Source organism: Ursus maritimus, unplaced genomic scaffold (genome assembly GCF_017311325.1).
Source record: "Ursus maritimus isolate PB19 unplaced genomic scaffold, ASM1731132v1 scaffold_4, whole genome shotgun sequence".
Taxonomy (NCBI): domain Eukaryota; kingdom Metazoa; phylum Chordata; class Mammalia; order Carnivora; family Ursidae; genus Ursus; species Ursus maritimus.
Window position 1 is genome coordinate 57,064,346 of NW_024426552.1, and position 19,214 is coordinate 57,083,559.

Below are 19,214 nucleotides of genomic sequence, written 5' to 3' on the forward strand. Positions count from 1 at the left end.
GTAAATAAAATCAGTGATACCAGAGAAAAATTGTATTTTTGCCACCAAAATGAAGAGGCCCAAATGAAAGCTGCGCATGGCACTGAATAGAAATAACTCCAGGAGGAGGGACAGTATTGTCTGAGAAAGTTCCCCAAGTAGTTTCAATGTGTTTCGCCTGCCCTACTGCCACTACACCAGGTTGAGAATTCCCGTCCCACAGTGAAAGGACAGAGATAATTTAAAAAGCAAGTTTAAAATAATAGCCAGTGACTGAGAGCCCAACAGGTATTTTGAAGAAAACAACCCTGAATGCAAAGTAGATTCAGGGCTGGGAAAGTTGATAGCAACCTTTTGTACTCATTTCTGTTTCAAACACTAAATATACCAATAAATTAATGTTGCTGCATTTAGACATGAGCTCTATGATCATTATTTATTTGATGTACATTATCATTACTGATGACATTTTCACATTTAAAGACTATATAAGAATTTTATAATATATACAACCACAATCCACATAAACAAATATAAACAAATGCTCCTATACCTACTTTTTAAAGCCGAACATTCCAGTTGACGGAAAAAGCCATGAACAACAGTAACTTCCCTCCCAAAAAGAAATCAAAGGGAGTGCTAAATTTTTCTGAAAGCCACACTTTAATCACCCAGAGCCATTTTATTGTAAGTTATATGCAAAGCAACTTAGTTCTTCAGGAAAAAAATTAAAGAAATACATCATTTAAGATACGCTAGACCAAAAAAAAAAAAAAAACCTGAATAAAGATGTTAAAGGTAAAAATGTGTTACTCAGCAAAACCTTATAATACTTACGAAATTATAAGAATATAAAACTTCAATTTCCCTATAACCAAAATTTTGTTCACAGGAGGTTGTACATAGGTTAGTTTTTCAAATTTATTTGAAAAGATCCAAGATTTAAATCATTGCTTTATTCTTTGGTCCATAAGTACTAAGTCACAAGATCTTTGTAGGTTTTACCTAAAAGGACATGAAAACTTGAAAGCAGGAGCAGGGAAAGGGCAGTGGAAGCTCAAGAACATACTACTGAAAACAAATTCTGTACAACTAACTTCACTTATGACACGTGGGTAGAAAGAGCAAACCAGCCTTCTTCATTCTGTTTCTCAATCTGTTGGACAAAGATGCAAGATGGATTTAGAAAGATGCAAGATGGATCAGAAACATGAGCCCATTCAAGGTTAATAATTATTTAGACCAAGTACATAGAATCAAAGGTATCCTATGTCATCAAATGATACTGAAAATTAAATTGCTACTGGCAATTTTTATTCTCTAATAGAGCCCAAATAACTGATTCCCTGGTCAACAATCCCCTGATTGAGGAAACCTAATTTTTAAATAAAGGATAAATCCAGTATTTTATACAAATTATAGGTACAACTTCTTAAAATCACAAAGTTATTTGATCTTAATAAATTAAATTTGTTACTAAATTCCAGAAACTTAGGGCAAATTATATAAAACAGTCTAAAACTTTTTTAGGGGCGCCTGGGTTGCTCAGTCGGTTAAGTGTCTGACTCTTGATTTTGGCTCAGGTCATGATCTCAGGGTTGTGGGATCGAGCCCCATGTTGGGCTCCGCACTCAGCAGGGAGTCTGCTTGAGGTTCTCTTTCCTCTCCCTCTGCCCCTACCCCACTCATGCATGTGTGCACGCACTCTCTCAAATAAATAAATAAATAAATCTTTATTAAAAAAGACTTCTTTAGGATATAAGAAACAGCAAAGGACAAATATTCTAGTGCTAGACAACTGGGATATCTGAGACTGTCAAATTAATCTGTGCTATAAATATTCAATATTTACTGAAGCACTCATTATTTAGTCTAATCCACAGCAAATCAGAACACATGAAGAATATGGCATTGATTAACCACAACTTCTCTAACCAGTGGCACACTCAGATACAGCATACTAGGGTAGAGTGACAAGGAAAGTGGCCCCAGGGCTCTGGATATCCCAAGTCCCACAGAGCCACAACAAGCACTGAGGGAACCTCTATCTCGGTATATCTACTACTTCAAGGCACACCTGTATGTCCCGCCACATTACTGGAATGCTTTGCCTGAAACCAGTAATTTCCAGTCTATGCTGAAATCCTATTGAATTTTATCTTATTCCTTAGCTTCCCCAGAACACAAAAGAAACTATATGGTTTAATGGTTTTTTCTAGTAAAGGTGAATTAGGAATTCTTTTCTTCTGAGAATTTTATGTCACCTGTAGGATAACAAGAATAATTAAGAATGGAAATCACTAAATCAGCCAACTCTCCCCCACTCTCCTGACCCCTACACACATTTCACAATTACATTTTATCACATACCTTTGCTCTTGGATTAACAGGTGTGAATCTCCCACTTCCTGAGGTGGCGTTTAATGGAGAACAAGAATTACTAGTAGCCCCTGAAGACCTATTTATGAGAAATAAAAGAGAGTGGGAGAGTAGTCTATCATCATTAACCTTCAAAAATCATATAAGACTGACAAATCTCAGTACTGGCAAGAGCTTGAAAAAGAATGCCTGAGCTAGGTTCAAATTAGGTAAGTTATTTGTAACATGTTTTTACCAACTTAAGTTGTTGTTTTTTTTTAATTTATAGACTTCCTTTTTTAGAGTAGTTTTAGGTTTACAAAAAGACTAAGTGTAAAGTACAGAGAGTGCCAATATAGCCCCCACCTCCTCCACATAGTTTCCCCTATTATTAACACTTTGCATCAGGTTGCTACATTTATCACAACAGATGAGATAATATTGATGCATTATTAATTAAATTAATAGCCCACGGCAGGGTTTCACCCTTTTGTTATCCATTCTATGGGTTCTGACAAGTGTATAATGACAATATCCACCATTACAGTATCATGCTGTAATATTTTTAACATTAAGGAGAAAAATGCACACACAGGGGCGGGGGAAAGGCCAAGCAGTGGAAAAGAGCCCTGACAGCAGCACAGTGTCGCAGTAAGCACAGAGAGCGGAGACAGAAGAGCCAGGTCCGTCCTCAGTGCCACCCTTTACCAACCATGTGACCCATCTAGGCAAACCACCCAATTAGCTCAATGCACTTGTTTCATTTATTGTAAAGGAAAAAAATACTACTCGTCAATTTACCCACCCTGTCATATGTTATCTCCTAATTTTATAACCTATAAAGCACTCTATATACGTGCTATTATCCTACTTTTGTTGTCAACAGCCAACCCACACTGTTCTACTTAAGGCCTGTTCCTCACTCCTCTTCTTTTTCCCAGAAATTCTCCTCTCTAATTGTTTTATTTTCTCTACAGGAGTGAGTCTGTCTGAGCCTAAGTCAGATACTATGCACTTTCTTTTTTCACAAAGAGAATGAAACACCACATTCGCGATTTTTTAAAATAACTCTTCACATGGTAATCTTACCTTCTTGTATTTATCCCACTGGTAGGAGAGACAGTACTGCATTTTGAGCTTTCTGGGGCTTCAGCTCCTGGAATAGAAACTTCAATTGTCCTCTTTCCTCCTTCTAAAATATAAAAATAAATATTAATTTCATCTTTCATTAAAATAAAATTTTAACTTGATTTCTATCTTACTGCAAATTTCACATTATAAATTTGGAGGTTCTTTCTATATTTTCATTATGTGCCCACAGATACCCTTGAAGGATTTTTTTCAAAATGAACTGTGAGACAAGAAACTTTAGTTACTAGTGTCAATTCAGTAGCATGCCAGTTCATAGAAAGCCAGAATCTTCAGACAAGTGGTATCATGTCAGATCTGGAAGTGAAAAACAGAAATTAAGAGCTAGCCCTAAAAATCTTAAGATTTTTGTCAAAAACAGCTTATCTAAAATTCTCAAAAAAAATTAAAAAGAAAAAGGAAAATTTCTGAAGTCATTCAATAAAACTTTAAATCCTCTAAATCTATCACATTATTAGATTCCCAAAGGCACTAACTTAGGAGGGGAAAGTTGGCTGAAGAGCTCATATGGCCAATGGCAAGTACAACTGTGTTCATTTTCCATATTTCACAAGCAGATTATCAATTAACAAATATTTACTATCTACTAATGAAAGACTTAATGTCTAACCTAGGCAGTTTTACAGAGGCTCCTAGGAATCACTACTTAAAACCAGTGATTTCCAGGGTTTTAGTGGGTAATGAAACCATATTTAATTGTATAACATATTCTTCCATTACCCTACAAAACAAAACAGGTTTCACATGGCATATGATTATTTACATCTTTATCATCATAGCACACAAAAGTACCCGTGAAACCAAGAATTCTACTTGTAAAAAGGAGTACCTTGGAGATAACACCAAAAAAGAATATCTTGGAGATATAACCACTGGAATGAAAAGAACAAGGTTTGCAAATTTACCACTTTGCTTTAGAACTTCAGACAAGTCACTTAACTCTTTTCCCTCAGTTTACTTATGTATCAAAAAGCTGTAACATCAGCTCTGTCTACGCTCAGGGTGTGTTGAGGACTAAATAAGATAATAGAAATGAAGTACTTTTAACCTTAAAGAACAACTGAAACAGATGTCTAATGTAATTACAAAATTATTCTTAAGAGTAATTTGCTTTATTCTTCTTCATTGCACTTAGTGCCAGCTAATATTATCTCATAACGTTGGACAGGGCTTTGTCCTGTTCGAAGCAGTTTCCCTAGGGCCCAGAACAGGGTGGCAGGTAGTAGATGCTCAAATGTATCAAGTGATTTAATCAGAAGTTGCCTCTATGCTTCGCGACTATGAAGAACAGCAAACTAAGCTGTCACTTGAAGAAGCCTAGAATATGCAAAGAGAAAGTGCCCGGGGGAAATGCATTATTTGTCATTTTCCAGTAATTTTCAAGAGTCTGCTTTCTAGGTCTGAAATTTCAAAAAAGAAATGATTTGTAACTGAGAGAAAAAGTCTTATTGGCAAAAGGGAGGTGGGTGGGAGGATGGGTGAAACAGGTGAAGGAGACTAAGAGCACACTAAGCACTGAGTAATGTACAGAATTATTGGATCATTATATTGTACACCTGAAACTAATATAACACTGTATGTTAATTATACTGGACTAAAAAAGATTTTTTTAAGTCTTATTGGCAGATACCTTAGGACAGCCTCAGGACGGATGAATCCCTCTAAAACACCAACACTTGAGCACCTCAGGGAACATACTACTTACTGATATAATTATTTTCTATCCCTCACAATTAGAACCTTCTTTTACACTGGGCCAAAATTAGTCTCACTATAGCCTTCATACAGCTCTATGCCTTGAGGGTCGTAGTAATTCAATTTTTTGCCAAAGAACAACTTAAAATCTACTTCATTTCATCAATACCTTTTTGTATGTAAATATTATGACAACTAATTTCTCAGTTACTATTCTATTATTCAGAATCCCCTCTAGTTTATCACATTCCTAAATAAAATAACAGAATGGGAAGATTAATTTACAAATGAAAATGTTTTAACTGGTTTTAACAAAATAACTTGTAATTTGTTGCTGATGAAATGCTAAATTATCATTTTGATGCTCATGTTTTATACTTAGCCACTGCATAGGTCCTAAGTGAATCATACCCTATGATGAATCCTATTTACACATCGGGCAACTTAAGAACTTAGACACCAAAGATTAACTGCAGGCACCATGGAATAGCTTTCTACCAGGAGACCGGGCTTCTAGTCTTATTTCTCTCACTTATTCTGTGACTTAGGTCTGTTTCCTTCTATGTAAAATTGAAGGCCCTAAAATACATGCTTTGAGATTTCTTTCAGCTCAATGTATACTCGCAAAATCAAGGAAGTGAAAACTCTCATGTGTCTGGCTTTTAAATCATGAATTTGTGACCAACCAGTCCATGCTCTGAGAGGTGATGGAATGGGTGATACTGGTGGAGAGGAAAGATTCAGTCCAATAAGTTTCTGCTGCTCTATTAACTGCAAGAGTTTTCCACGAGCCTCCATACTCTGCCGATTCAATTCTGCAATGCGTTCCTCCATGCTACTTGGTGTTAGAGGTTGTGCTGCTGGAAAAGTCTTTAAAAAAAAAAAAAAAGCACAAATTCCACATTAAAAACAATCCAAACAATTTTGACTTTTTGTAAAAATAACTCTTCCACTAAGAGCCAGCTATTATTCACAGCACTTATTATATGTAAACTTGAACAGTAAGCAAAGAATAAAAGTCAGTTAATTGAATAAAATGGGGCTAAAGGAAAGGGATACTAATCCTTCTGATACTGGTGCCACATAAGCCCTCTAGTCCCTTTGTCCACGGAGAATGTCTGTGGGGCAAAGCTTCCCTGCATTTCCTCATGTTTGTTGAGATACACAAAAGATCCCGTGAGCAAAGACAGTACTGCTAGTGACTGACTTCTAAGTAACAGGTCTATTAATGATTGATCTGCGTTTGAATCACGATACAGTAAAGCGGATCTGCTCTACTTGAGAGATGCTTCTATCATCCCAATCGTCATACACGTACCAGGAGTTATTTGGCAAAGATTTCTAGTAATATTATCACTCTTCTGGACCAGGGGTCAGCCACCCCAAGCCACATTTGGCCTCAGATATCTAATTTGAGAAAAGTTGTGACTGGAAAGGAATACGAGAGGTAGAATAAAAAAGCCACCCAAGGAATATAACGTAAGTTTAATGTGAAAATTCCTGAGAGGAATATATGTGTCATTCCTGATCACTTCATTTAGTTAAATATGTCCCTTTGGAAAAAAAAATTTCCTAATAGAAATCACTAATTTGTGGGGCGGCTGGGTGGCACAGCGGTTAAGCGTCTGCCTTCGGCTCAGGGCGTGATCCCGGCGTTATGGGATCGAGCCCCACATCAGGCTCCTCTGCTATGAGCCTGCTACTTCCTCTCCCACTCCCCCTGCTTGTGTTCCCTCTCTCGCTGGCTGTCTGTCAAAATAAATAAATAAAATCTTAAAAAAAAAAAAATCACTAATTTGTAACTTACACCCATTAGTAAAAAAAAAAAAGAGAGAGAGAGAGAGAGAGAGATAAGCAAAGCAGTTTAAAGATCACTTTGAAACTCGGATTATGACAAAGAGGGCGGTGAGGATAATAATAGATTGTCCTCACTAGCCTGATCTATATACTAATTAGAAAAGCAGGCAAGCTCAATTTTTAACTCTGTTGCCTTCTTAAAACCAAGAGTTAGTTACCTGTTTCGAATAATTGTCAAAACTCTGCAAACACAGAAATGCCTCCAATGACTCAAAATTAAGGCAATCTGTTCTTACATACATCTATACCGATGGCGGCTGCCCACTCCTTACACTTCTTCCTGGTAGAAGATTACCAGTCCCTTCTGTTACTCTGTGACTCCACACTCATACTGCCCTTATTTCCCGTGAGCCTGTGCTGACAGAGGTGGCCCTTATCCCCCACCCCTTCCTAAACTTCCTCATGGAAGCCCTCGATCTACCATTGGTAAAGGCCTTTATAGAAGCCATCACCTCCAGAACCCCTAACCCATAAAGCTGCCCAGCTCCTTCCCCCTGCTAAAACACTATTCTGTCCCCTATCAGAACCCTGACAGGAGCCACTCTGGCTCACGAAGGGGTAAAAGGAAGTCTCTCCCATCACCAGGACCAGCATGAGAACGTGTGAAAAACACCACCAGTTGGAATTTAGAGTCCCTTTTCTCCCCACGAACAAGAAAATGAAGATTTAAGTTACCAGGTGAGCCTACAGTTTATTTAACTTATAAAATTCCTGCACTATAATAAGCGGACTTTTGCTATTCAAAGTATAATCCTTGGTCCGGCACCATCTGGGAACTTGCCAAAAACACACAGGTGCTATCTCAGAACTGCTCAATCAGAAATTGCATTATAGCAAGATCTGCAGATGAGTAAGACATACGTTAAAGTCTGAGTTCAATAATCCTTTGAAACATCCTTTCTATACGAAAATGCATTCTGTGTCCTAAAAAATTAACTCCTCATGAGTTGAGGGCCGGCTACACATAATTCTCTTGTATGAGCCCCTGTAAGAGTAAAAATGCTTTCAATTAAAATGTAGTTGTGTGGCAGGCTTTCAACTCATACTAATTCTGCATTTTATATTTATAAGTTCATCTGCAGCTTAATTTCAGCTTTCCTATACACATTTGACCTTTGTCCAATTTTCCTCATTCATTTTCCTCGTTTTCTATTTTATGCTGTCCTCTTTTACTGTATGTGTTAAATAAACTGATAAATAACTTTTCTTATTTTGTGATGAGGACATGACAAAGTATAGGCCTTCTAGTAGCGGCCTCAAAGATATCCAGGATCACCGTACTCCAGCAAAGTATTTAAATTCCTAAATGTCCCCAGTCAACCCTGAACTGGTACTCACTGCAGTCAGGTCACTCGCATGACTTGTCTCTTGTTTGTTTAATTCCCGAACTCCATCCCCTTGCTCTCCTCCTGGCCCAATAATATTATTCAGATGTGCCTTGATAGCTGAATTTTGCAGTGTCAACTCAGCAATTCGTGCCATGATGTCCTTTCTTTGTATTAATGCCTCATTTGTTCTAAGCTGCTGCCCATCTCCCAGTACCGGGAGCTCTTCTGAGAACTCAGGGATTCTGGCCTGCTGAGCATTTGAGTGGGAACTACAGAAGGGCTGTGACAGGTTCACAAAAGGAGCCTGGGCTTTGTTCTCCAGATCTTCCCCCATGTGAGACACCCTCCACCTCTGAGTGAAGAGACGACTCTCTTCACTTGAATTCTGATGGTCTGTGTCACTAGGTAAGATCTTCTTTTCCCAGTTTTGTTCCTTCTCAATTATTTCCACAGTTGGAGGAATTCGTGGAGCAGGACGAGTTTGAACAGTCCTCCTTAATACTGTAGATAAAATTAAAATAGAATAAACATGCATCATTTAGCCACAGACTGGCACTACAATCATCTCATTACTCATCATGGTAGTTAGAAATGTATTCAATAGAAGGGTCTGGCTTCTGAATGCCTAAATTATTTTAGCAGGGAATATGCCACCTCAAACAATCAAATACAAAGACTTTTATATTCCTTAAGGCTTTATCAGTATCCTTGTAAGAAAGTCTGCCAAGTTCACATTTTAGTACATGTATTAACTCATATCTGGGAATCCTGGGGGTTGAGGGAGTATAAATACCTACTGTAAACTGAAGATAGTCAGGAAAGGCATCTCTGAAGAAGTAAAATTTAAAAATGATTACGTATGTGGCAGAAAGCAGCACAAAGAACATTATAGGCAGAAAGAACAACATATGTGAACTCCCCAAAATAGGAAAAAGCAAAGAAATGAGGCCAATTTAATGTAACACAGCAACAAGGGAGAACTGGAAAAATATAAGATTGGAGAGGTGTACAGAAACTATTTCCTACAGAACTTTTTAAGCCATGTTGGGAATTTTATAATTTAATCCAAGAGCAATGAAACATGGAGAAGGTTTGGCAATGACTCAATTTATCTTTCTTAAATGCTGTGTTAATTGGAAAATCTAGGAATGGAAGTAGGGAGACCAGTAAGCCATTGTGGCAGTCTAGGAGAAAGATGATGATAGCTCCAATGAAGATATGTTGGCTATAGAGATGGAGAGAATCTGGTAAATTTGAGAACTATTTTGGCAACAGAACTAAGAATGATGAACTGGAAGCGGGGAGTAAAGGAAACACACAGATCAAGATGGCATGCACAACTGAGTGGGTAGTGATACAATTTACAGAGATGGAGAGGATAAGAACAGATTTGGGGGAAGATAAGCTATCAAGAATTCCATTTTGAACAGGATAAGTTTAAGTGCCTGATGATTTATCCAAATATCCCTCCAAGCGGATGGACTCATGGGACAGACACTCAAGAGAGTCACCTAGGCAAAGATAAAAAAATGGAAGTCGCTGGCATATAGACAGTATCGGGAGCAATGAGAATGATTAAGATTATCTAGAGAAAAAGAATGGAGTGAGAAAAGAAACCAACACCGACACATGAGGAAGTCAACCTGTAGAGCTGCATAAAGAGGGGAAGCTAGCAGAGCAGACTGAAATGGAGCAGCCACAACGGTTAGAGAAATATTACAAGAATGTGGTATGAAGGAAACCAAAAGGGAGTGGTTAACCATATATAATACTACTGTAAGACCTAAAAACACAAAGACAGAAGAAAAGTACACTGGAGTTACTAACCTGGAGGCCACCAAAGCCCTAAGCAGGAGTAGTTTAGATGAAATGACCTAACAGGGAGAGAACTGGGGAAACAGATGCTCCTAGTTCAAGACTACAGACTCACCTCCTTTCACTGACAACAAGGGAATAAAAAAAAAAATAAACCCACGTGAGTAAAGATTATGGTCTAGGAAGAGAGTCATTAGCAAAGGACATATTTCAACACATTTCTGGAAGACTAAAAGTGGATGGGAAATGTATGAAAGAAGACATTGAGCAGAAGCCGCAGTTCAGAACATGTATATGTTATAAGGAAGCTACAGGTAAAAACCAGTCTTTCTGGGAGAACCCTAAAAAGGCTGCTAGCTCAAAGATGACTGTACAGCGGGAGAAAGTGAGAGGTAGGCTGAAAATTGGAGAATAATTTGAAAGTTCATCTGCTTTATAGTTATGTTGGTCAAGCTGTGCTCACTACTTGTCCCACTCATCTTCAAAAGCAAAAAAAAAAAATAGCATTGGGGAGAGCAAATGTGGTAGCCCCAGTGAAACAGCGGTATCCTACTTACCCTAAAAGGAAGCCTACAGTTAACAGAGCATGTCCATATATACAAAGCAACCGCTGAAGGGAAAGCCTATCGGGAAAACAGACCAGATCGACCTACACCCCAGAAGAGAAAACCTACGCCAACCACCTATAACATTCAGTCTAGTCATTTATTCTTAACTATGATGGGCAATAAAGGATCACCAGACATACAAGGAAAACCAACAGCACACAAGAGAAAAACCAGGATAGGAAAACAGAACAAAAAACTAAGAAGAAGAGAAGGAAAATTCAGATACAGAAGATAATGTAATAAAATTCTAATGGGTATACTCAGAAGAGAGTTTCTGGAAGATAATGCATGTGTTTTGCTTTTGTGTTTTTGTTTTTAAATTTTATTTATTTGACAGAGAAAGAGAGAGAGCACAGAGGGAGAAGAAGAAGCAGACTCCCTGCTGAGCAGGAAGCCCAATTCGGGACTCAATCCAAGGCCCTGAGATTATGACCTGAGCCAAAGGCAGCTTCTTAACCAACTGAGCCACCCAGGTGCCCCAAGATAATGCATTTGTAATAAGCATCAAAGAAAACAAGACAATCAAACACCAAGAAATGTTCTTCCTTAGAAACTAAAAATATAGGGGCACCTGGGTGCCGCAGTCGTTAAGCGTCTGCTTTTGGCTCAGGGTGTGATCCCAGCGTTCTGGGATCAAGCCCCACATCAGGCTTCTCTGCTTGGAGCCTGCTTCTTCCTCTCCCACTCCCCCTGCTTGTGTTCCCTCTCTCGCTGGCTGTCTCTCTCTGTCAAATAAATAAATAAAATCTTTAAAAAAAAAAAAAGTAAAAATATAATTTGCTGAAATTAAAAAAAAAAAAAAAAACAGGCTTGAATATAAAGTGAAAAAAATCTTCCAGAATGTAAGTAGCAAGATATAAGGCTAAATACATAAGAAAATAATCCCGAAGGTCAATATACTATTTTCTAAAACTTCAGGAAGTCATGTGTCTTCGAGTCCAAAAGGTTCCACTGGTGCCTCATGGTGCAATGAGAGAGAAATTAAAAAAAAAAAAAATTTAGACACACCTTATGCAAGGTCAGAATAAAAATAAAGGAACCCTGAAGCTTCCACAGTCAAATACGAAGAAATAAAAGTTAGGTATTTCGGGGGAGAGAGTTAAGATGGCAGAGGAGTAGGGGACCCCTTTTTCAGCCGGTCCCCTGAGTCAAGCTGGATAGGTACCAGACCAGCCTGAACATCCACGGAATCAGCCTGAGACACAGGAAGATGCACCGGGATCTCTACAAATGAACATTTCCAGCGCTGAGTATTGAGGTACGAAGCGGGGAGCTGTGAAACCCGCACAAATATCGGAAGATAAACGGAAGGGGGAGGGAGCCGCCATGTTCGGGCGCCGGGAAGCGGTAGCCACCTGCACGGGGGAGCGGGCGGACTCGGGGAGCAGGCGGACTCGCGGACCGGCATCCATGAGAGAGGAGACTGAGACCGTGAGCGGGGAACGCACGCCACCAGACTGAAATGGACCTCCGGTGTGCTCACTGGAACCAGACTGAGACTGGGAGATCTGGGAGCGCGCGGGGTGGCTGGCGGCTGGCGGTGTTAGAAACACAAAGGACAGAGATGTGCCGGCCCTGGAAGTGAGCGCTGGGATGCCAGGTGTGGGGCACACATCCCGGGATGCTGCAGGGTTGAGCAGCAGCCACAGTAACCGGAGTTAAAGTGGCCAGAACATCAGTGGAGAATGGTCCGAGATCCCTCTGTTCTGAGACAGAGGCTGAGATTCGGCCACTGCTGCTCTGACTCTCAGAAGAGGCACAGCAAACCGCCAGGGAAAGCCGCCAGAGAACAAAAGCCTGGAAACACCGGCTCACAGCGTGCCCATCCCCATCCCCCCTCGCAGGGGACATGGAGACTCTACCCAAACAGGGTTGCCTGAGTATCGGCGCACCAGGCCCCTCGCCCAGAAGACAGGCTAAAAAATCAAAAAGCCCACATCCCGGGGCGCCTGGATGGCACAGTCATTAAGCGTCCGTCTTCAGCTCAGGGCGTGATCCCAGCGTTCCAGAAATGAGTCTCTCATCGGGCTCCTCCGCTGGAAGCCTGCTTCTTCCTCTCCCACTCCCCTGCTTGTGTTCCCTCTCTCACTGGCTGTCTCTCTATCACATAAATAAATAAAATCTCAAAAAAAAAAAAAAAAAAAGAAGAAGCCCACATCCCTAATATCCCTATAAAACAAGGGCACACGGCCGGGTCCCGGTCAATAATTGGGCTCTGGACAACCCCGCACCCTCTCCTCATCAGAATGACGAGAAGGAGAAGTCCCCCCCAGCAAAGAAAAGACAATGAGTCTGTGGCCTCTGCCACAAAACTAATGGATATGGATATAACCAAATTATCAGAAATGGAATTCAGAGTAACAATGGTCAAGATGATGTGTAGACTTGAAAAAAGTATTAACAAAAATGTTAATGAGAATATAGAATCTCTAAGGGCGGAAATGAGAGTGAATCTGGCAGAAATTAAAAATGCTAAGCCAAATGAAGTCAAAACTAGAGGCTCTGACGACCAGGGTGAGTGAGGCAGAAGAACAAATCGGCAAATTGGAGGATGGGTTAGTAGGAGAAAAAGCTAAAATAGAATCTGGACTCAAAAAAATCCATGCACAGGAATGTAGGTTACGGGAAATTAGTGACTCGATGAAATGTTCCAATACCAGAATCATCGGCATCCCCGAGGGGGTGGAGAAAAACAGAGGTCTAGAAGAGATATTTGAACAAATTGTAGCTGAAAACTTCCCTAATCTAGCAAGGGAAATAAACATCCATGTCCAAGAGGCAGAGAGGACCCCTCCCAAGCTCAACCACGACAAAACTACGCCACGTCACGCCATAGTGCAATTCACAAATATTAGATGCAAGGATACAGTATTGAAAGCGGCCAGGGAAAAGAAATTTCTCATGTACCAAAGAAAAGTTATCAGAATTACGTCAGACCTGTCTACACAGACCTGGAATGAGAGAAAGGGTTGGGGGGGCATTTTTAAAGCTCTTTCAGAGAAAAACATGCAACCAAGGATCCTCTATCCAGCAAGGCTGTCATTCAGAATGGATAGAGAAATAAAGACCTTCCAGAATCACCAGTCATTGACCAATTTCGTAACCACGAAACCAGCACTACAGGAGATATTAAGGGGGGGTTCTATAAAAGTAAAAAGGCCCCAAGAGTGATACAGAACAGAAAGTCACAATCTATAGAAACAAAAACTTTACTGGCAACATGGCATCATTAAAATCATATCTCTCAATAATCAGTCTCAATGTAAATGGCCTAAATGCTCCCATAAAGCGCCATAGGGTTGCAGATTGGATAAAAAGACATAACCCATCCATTTGCTGTATACAAGAGACTCATTTCGAACCTAAAGATACATTCAGACTGAAAGTAACGGGATGGAATACCATCTTTCACGCCAATGGACCTCAAAAGAAAACTGGGGTAGCAATTCTCATATCAGACAGATTGGATTTTAAACTAAAGACTATAGTTAGAGACACAGAAGGGCACTATATTATTCTTAAAGGATGTATCCAACAAGTGGATATGACAATTATAAATGTATATGCCCCCAACAGGGGAGCAGCAAGATACACAAGCCAACTCTTAACCACAATAAAGACAGATAGATAAAAATACGTTAATAGTAGGGGACCTCAATACTCCACTATCAGCAACAGAGCACCGGAGCAGAAAACCAACATAGAAACAAGAGCTTTGAATGCCATACTCGACGAGTTGGACCTCATAGATATATATAGAACACTACACCCCAGAACCAAAAAATACTCATTCTATTCTAATGCCCATGGAACATTCTCAAGAATAGACCATGTTCTGGGTCACAAAACAGGTCTCAACCGATAGCAAAAGACTGAAATTATCCCCTGCATATTCTCAGACCACAAAGCTCTGAAATTGGAACTCAACCACAAGGAAAAATTTGGAAGAAACTCAAACACTTGGAGACTAAGAACCATCCTGCTCAGGAATGATTCGATAAACCAGGAAATCAAAAATCAATTTAAACAATTTATGGAGACCAACGAGAATGAAAACACTACAGTCCAAAACCTATGGGATACTGCAAAGGCAGTCCTGAGGGGGAAATACATAGCCATCCAAGCCTCACTCACAAGAATAGAAAAATCTAAAATGCAGTTTTTATATTCTCACCTCAAGAAGCTGGAACAGCAACAGAGGGACAGGCCTAATCCACTCACGAGGAAGCAGTTGACCACGATTAGAGCAGAAATCAATGAATTAGAAACCAGAAGTACAGTAGAGCAGATCAAAAGGACTAGAAGCTGGCTCTTTGAGAGAATCAATAAAATTGACAAACCGCTGGCAAGACTTATCCAAACGAATAGAGAAAGGACCCAAATTAACAAAATTATGAATGAAAAAGGAGAGGTCACAACCAACACCAATGAAATTGGAAGGATTATTAGAAACTTTTATCAACAGCTATATGCCAACAAATTAAGCAATCTGGAAGAGATGGAGGCCTTCCTGGAAACCTATAAACTACCAAGATTGAAACAGGAAGAAACTGATTCCTTAAACAGGCCAATTAATTATGAAGAGATTGAGTCAGTGATAAAGAACCTTCCAAATAACAAAACTCCAGGCCCGACGGTTTTCCTGGGGAATTCTACCAAACATTCAAAGAAGAAATAGTATCTATTCTCCTAAAGCTATTTCAAAAAATAGAAACAGAAGGAAAGCTACCAAACTCATTCTATAAGGCCAATATTACCTTGATCCCCAAACCAGGCAAAGACCCCATCAGAAAGGAGAATTACAGACCAATTTCCCTAATGAATATGGATGCCAAAATCCTCAACAAGATCCTGGCTAATAGAATCCAACAGTACATTAAAAGGATTATCCATCATGACCAGGTGGGATTCATACCTGGGATGCAAGTGTGGTTCAACATTCGCAAATTGATCAGCGTGATACATCATATCAACAAGAAAAGACTCAGGAACCATATGATCCTCTCAATTGATGCAGAAAAAGCATTTGACAAAATAACAGCATCCTTTCCTGATTAAAACCCTTCAGAGTGTAGGAATAGAGGGTACATTCCTCAATCTCATAAAAGCCATCTATGAAAAGCCTACAGAAAATATCATTATCAATGGGGAAAAGCTGGAAGCCTTTCCCTTAAGATCAGGAACACGACAAGGATGCCCACTCTCACCACTATTATTCAACATAGTACTAGAAGTCCTTGCAACGGCAATCAGACAACAAAAAGGGATAAATGTATCCAAATCGGCAAAGAAGAAGTCAAAATGTCTCCCTTCGCAGATGACATGATACTCTATATGGAAAACCCAAAAGAATCCACTCCCAAACTATTAGAGTTATAGAGCAATTCAGTAATGTGGCGGGATACAAAATCAATGCTCAGAAATCAGTTGCATTTCTATACACGAATAATGAGACTGAAGAAAGAAAAATTAGGGAATCTATCCCATTTACAATAGCACCAAAAACCATACGTTACCTTGGAATTAACTTAACCAGAGACATAAAGGATCTATATTTTAGAAACTATAAATCACTCTTGAAAGACATTGAGGAAGACACAAAAAGATGGAAAAATATTCCACGCTCATGGATTGGAAGAATTAACATAGTTAAAATGTCCATGCTACCCAGAGCAATCTACACTTTCAATGCTATCCCGATCAAAATACCGAGGACATTTTTCAAAGAACTGGAACAAATAATCCTTAAATTTGTATGGAACCAGAAAAGGCCCCGAATCGCCAAGGAACTGTTGAAAAGGAAAAACAAAGTTGGGGGCATCACAATGCCGGATTTCGAGCTGTACTACAAAGCTGTGATCACAAAGACAGCATGGTACTGGCACAAAAACAGACACAGAGACCAATGGAACAGAATAGAGAACCCAGAAATGGACCCTCAGCTCTTTGGACAACTAATCTTTGATAAAGCAGGAAAAAACATCTGGTGGAAAAAAGACAGTCTCTTCAATAAATGGTGCTGGGAAAATTGGACAGCTACATGCAAAAGAATGAAACCTGACCACTCTCTCACACCATACACAAAGATAAACCCCAAATGGATGAAAGACCTCGATGTGAGACAGGAATCCATCAAAATCCTAGAGGAGAGCATAGGCAGCAACCTCTACGACATCGGCCAAAGCAACCCTTTTCATGACACATCTCCAAAGGCAAGAGAAACAAAAGATAAAATGAACTTGTGGGACTTCATCAAGATAAAAAGCTTCTGCACAGCCAAGGAAACAGTCAAAAAACTAAGAGGCAGCCCACGGAATGGGAGAATATATTTGCAAATGACACTACAGATAAAAGACTGGTATCCAAGATCTACAAAGAACTTCTCAAACTCAATACATGAGAAACAAATAAACAAATCAAAAAAATGGGCAGAAGATATGAACAGGCACTTTTCCAATGATGACATACAAATGGCTAACAGACACATGAAAGAATGTTCAAAATCATTAGCCATCAGGGAAATTCAAATCAAAACCACACTAAGATACCACCTTACGCCAGTTAGAATGGCAAAAATGGACAAGGCAAGAAACAACAATTGCTGGAGAGGATGTGCAGAAAGGGGATCCCTCCTACATTGTTGGTGGGAATGCAAGTTGGTACAGCCACTCTGGAAAACAGTGTGGAGGTCCCTTAAAAAGTTAAAAATTGAGCTACCCTATGACCCAGCCATTGCACTACTGGGTGTTTACCCCAAAGATACAGATGTAGTGAAGAGAAGGGCCATATGCACCCCCAATGTTCATAGCAGCATTGTCCACAATAGCCAAAGCGTGGAAGGAACCGAGATGCCCTTCAACATATGACTGGATTAAGAAGTTGTGGTCCATATATACAATGGAATATTACTCAGCTATCAGAAAGAACGAATTCTCAACATTTGCTGCAACATGGATGGCACTGGAGGAGATAATGCTAAGTGAAATAAGTCAAGAAGAGAAAGACGATTATCATATGATTTCTCTCATCTATGGAACATAAGAACTAGGAAGATCGGTAGGGGAAGAAAGGGATAAAGAAAGGGGGGGTAATCAGAAGGGGGAATGAAGCATGAGAGACTATGGACCATGAGAAACAAACTGAGGGCCTCAGAGGGGAGGGGGGTGGGGGAATGGGATAGACCGGTGATGGGTAGTAAGGAGGGCACGTATTGCATGGTGCACTGGGTGTTATATGCAACTAATGAATCACTGAACTTTTTTTTTTTTTTAAGATTTTTTATTTATTTATTCGACAGAGATAGAGACAGCCAGTGAGAGAGGGAACACAAGCAGGGGGAGTGGGAGAGGAAGAAGCAGGCTCATAGCGGAGGAGCCTGATATGGGGCTCGATCCCATAACACCGGGATCACGCCCTGAGCCGAAGGCAGACGCTTAACCGCTGTGCCACCCAGGTGCCCCAAATCATCGAGCCTTACATCGGAAACCGGGGATGTACTGTATGGTGACTAACATAATAAAAAAAAAAAAAAAAGGAAAAAGAAAGAAAGAAAGAAATTCAGGGCTGGGAGCTCCAGCCTTGTCCTGACCAGCTGGGGTTCCCAGTTGCTGGGCCAAACACAGGGGTTAGGGTGCCTTAACAAGGGTCTGGCCTGCCTCCTAATTTGGGATTAGGCTAAATTCAGAGTGTGTTTTGCACCCCAAGTATTTCAGAGGGAATGTGACCCTGTGTTTCTGATTCATGTGCACTTAACTCATTCAAATGTTGATTTGTAAAGGGCCAGTGATGTCCAAATAAACCACTAAGGCTTCTATTCCAAAAAAAAAAAAAAAAAAGTTAGGTATTTCATCATATGACTCAACTGTAACACCAGATACTAAAAATCAATACAACAATGCCTTGAATTTCTCAGGTAAAGGATTATGGACCTAGAATTCTATATCTAGCCAAATTATCAACCAAATTTAATAGAAAAGTAAAAATATTCTCAGATTTTTAAGAACTTACGGTTTACCTTCTATACACCCATTCTGATGATTTCTTTCAGAAACTTGAGGGAGAAAACCAAAGAGGAAGAAATGGGATCCAGGAAACAATAGACACAACCCAGGAGTGTGACGTTAGCAAGTCCCAGGATAAGAGGTGTGCGGTGGGCCCAGTGAGCAATCAATGCAGACTGGAGCAGGGATCCAAGGGCTTTGGGAATTATCTCTGGAATGAAAGCGGATTCCATGCCACAGACAGTATAACTAAAGGACCAGAAGATATTATTCATGTGTAAATAAGAGGGTAAAGCACATTATTCTTGTATAAATGAGGGTAAAAGCAATTCGATACTCCAGGCAAAACAAAAACTGAACAAGAAAGTCAGTATAAATATAGAACTTAAATATTCTGAGCAACTGATTAAATGAAATAAAGGAAA

The 19,214-nt window shown here is 39.8% G+C and overlaps 1 protein-coding gene across 2 annotated transcripts in view; it reads right to left on the bottom strand.

The window, feature by feature from the left end:
• Nucleotides 1-623: 623 nt before the first annotated feature.
• The window catches only part of SPICE1 (spindle and centriole associated protein 1), a 70,246-nt gene continuing 51,655 nt past the window's right edge, over nt 624-19,214 (bottom strand). For both annotated transcript variants that reach the window (XM_008706582.2, XM_008706581.2), the window contains exons 14-18: nt 8,377-8,867; nt 5,868-6,051; nt 3,427-3,529; nt 2,350-2,437; nt 624-1,135 (exon numbers count right to left, since the gene is read on the bottom strand). In XM_008706582.2, coding sequence (XP_008704804.1) covers nt 1,082-1,135; nt 2,350-2,437; nt 3,427-3,529; nt 5,868-6,051; nt 8,377-8,867 — 920 coding nt within the window. In that variant the 3' untranslated portion in view covers nt 624-1,081. The remainder of the gene's footprint in view (nt 1,136-2,349; nt 2,438-3,426; nt 3,530-5,867; nt 6,052-8,376; nt 8,868-19,214) is intronic.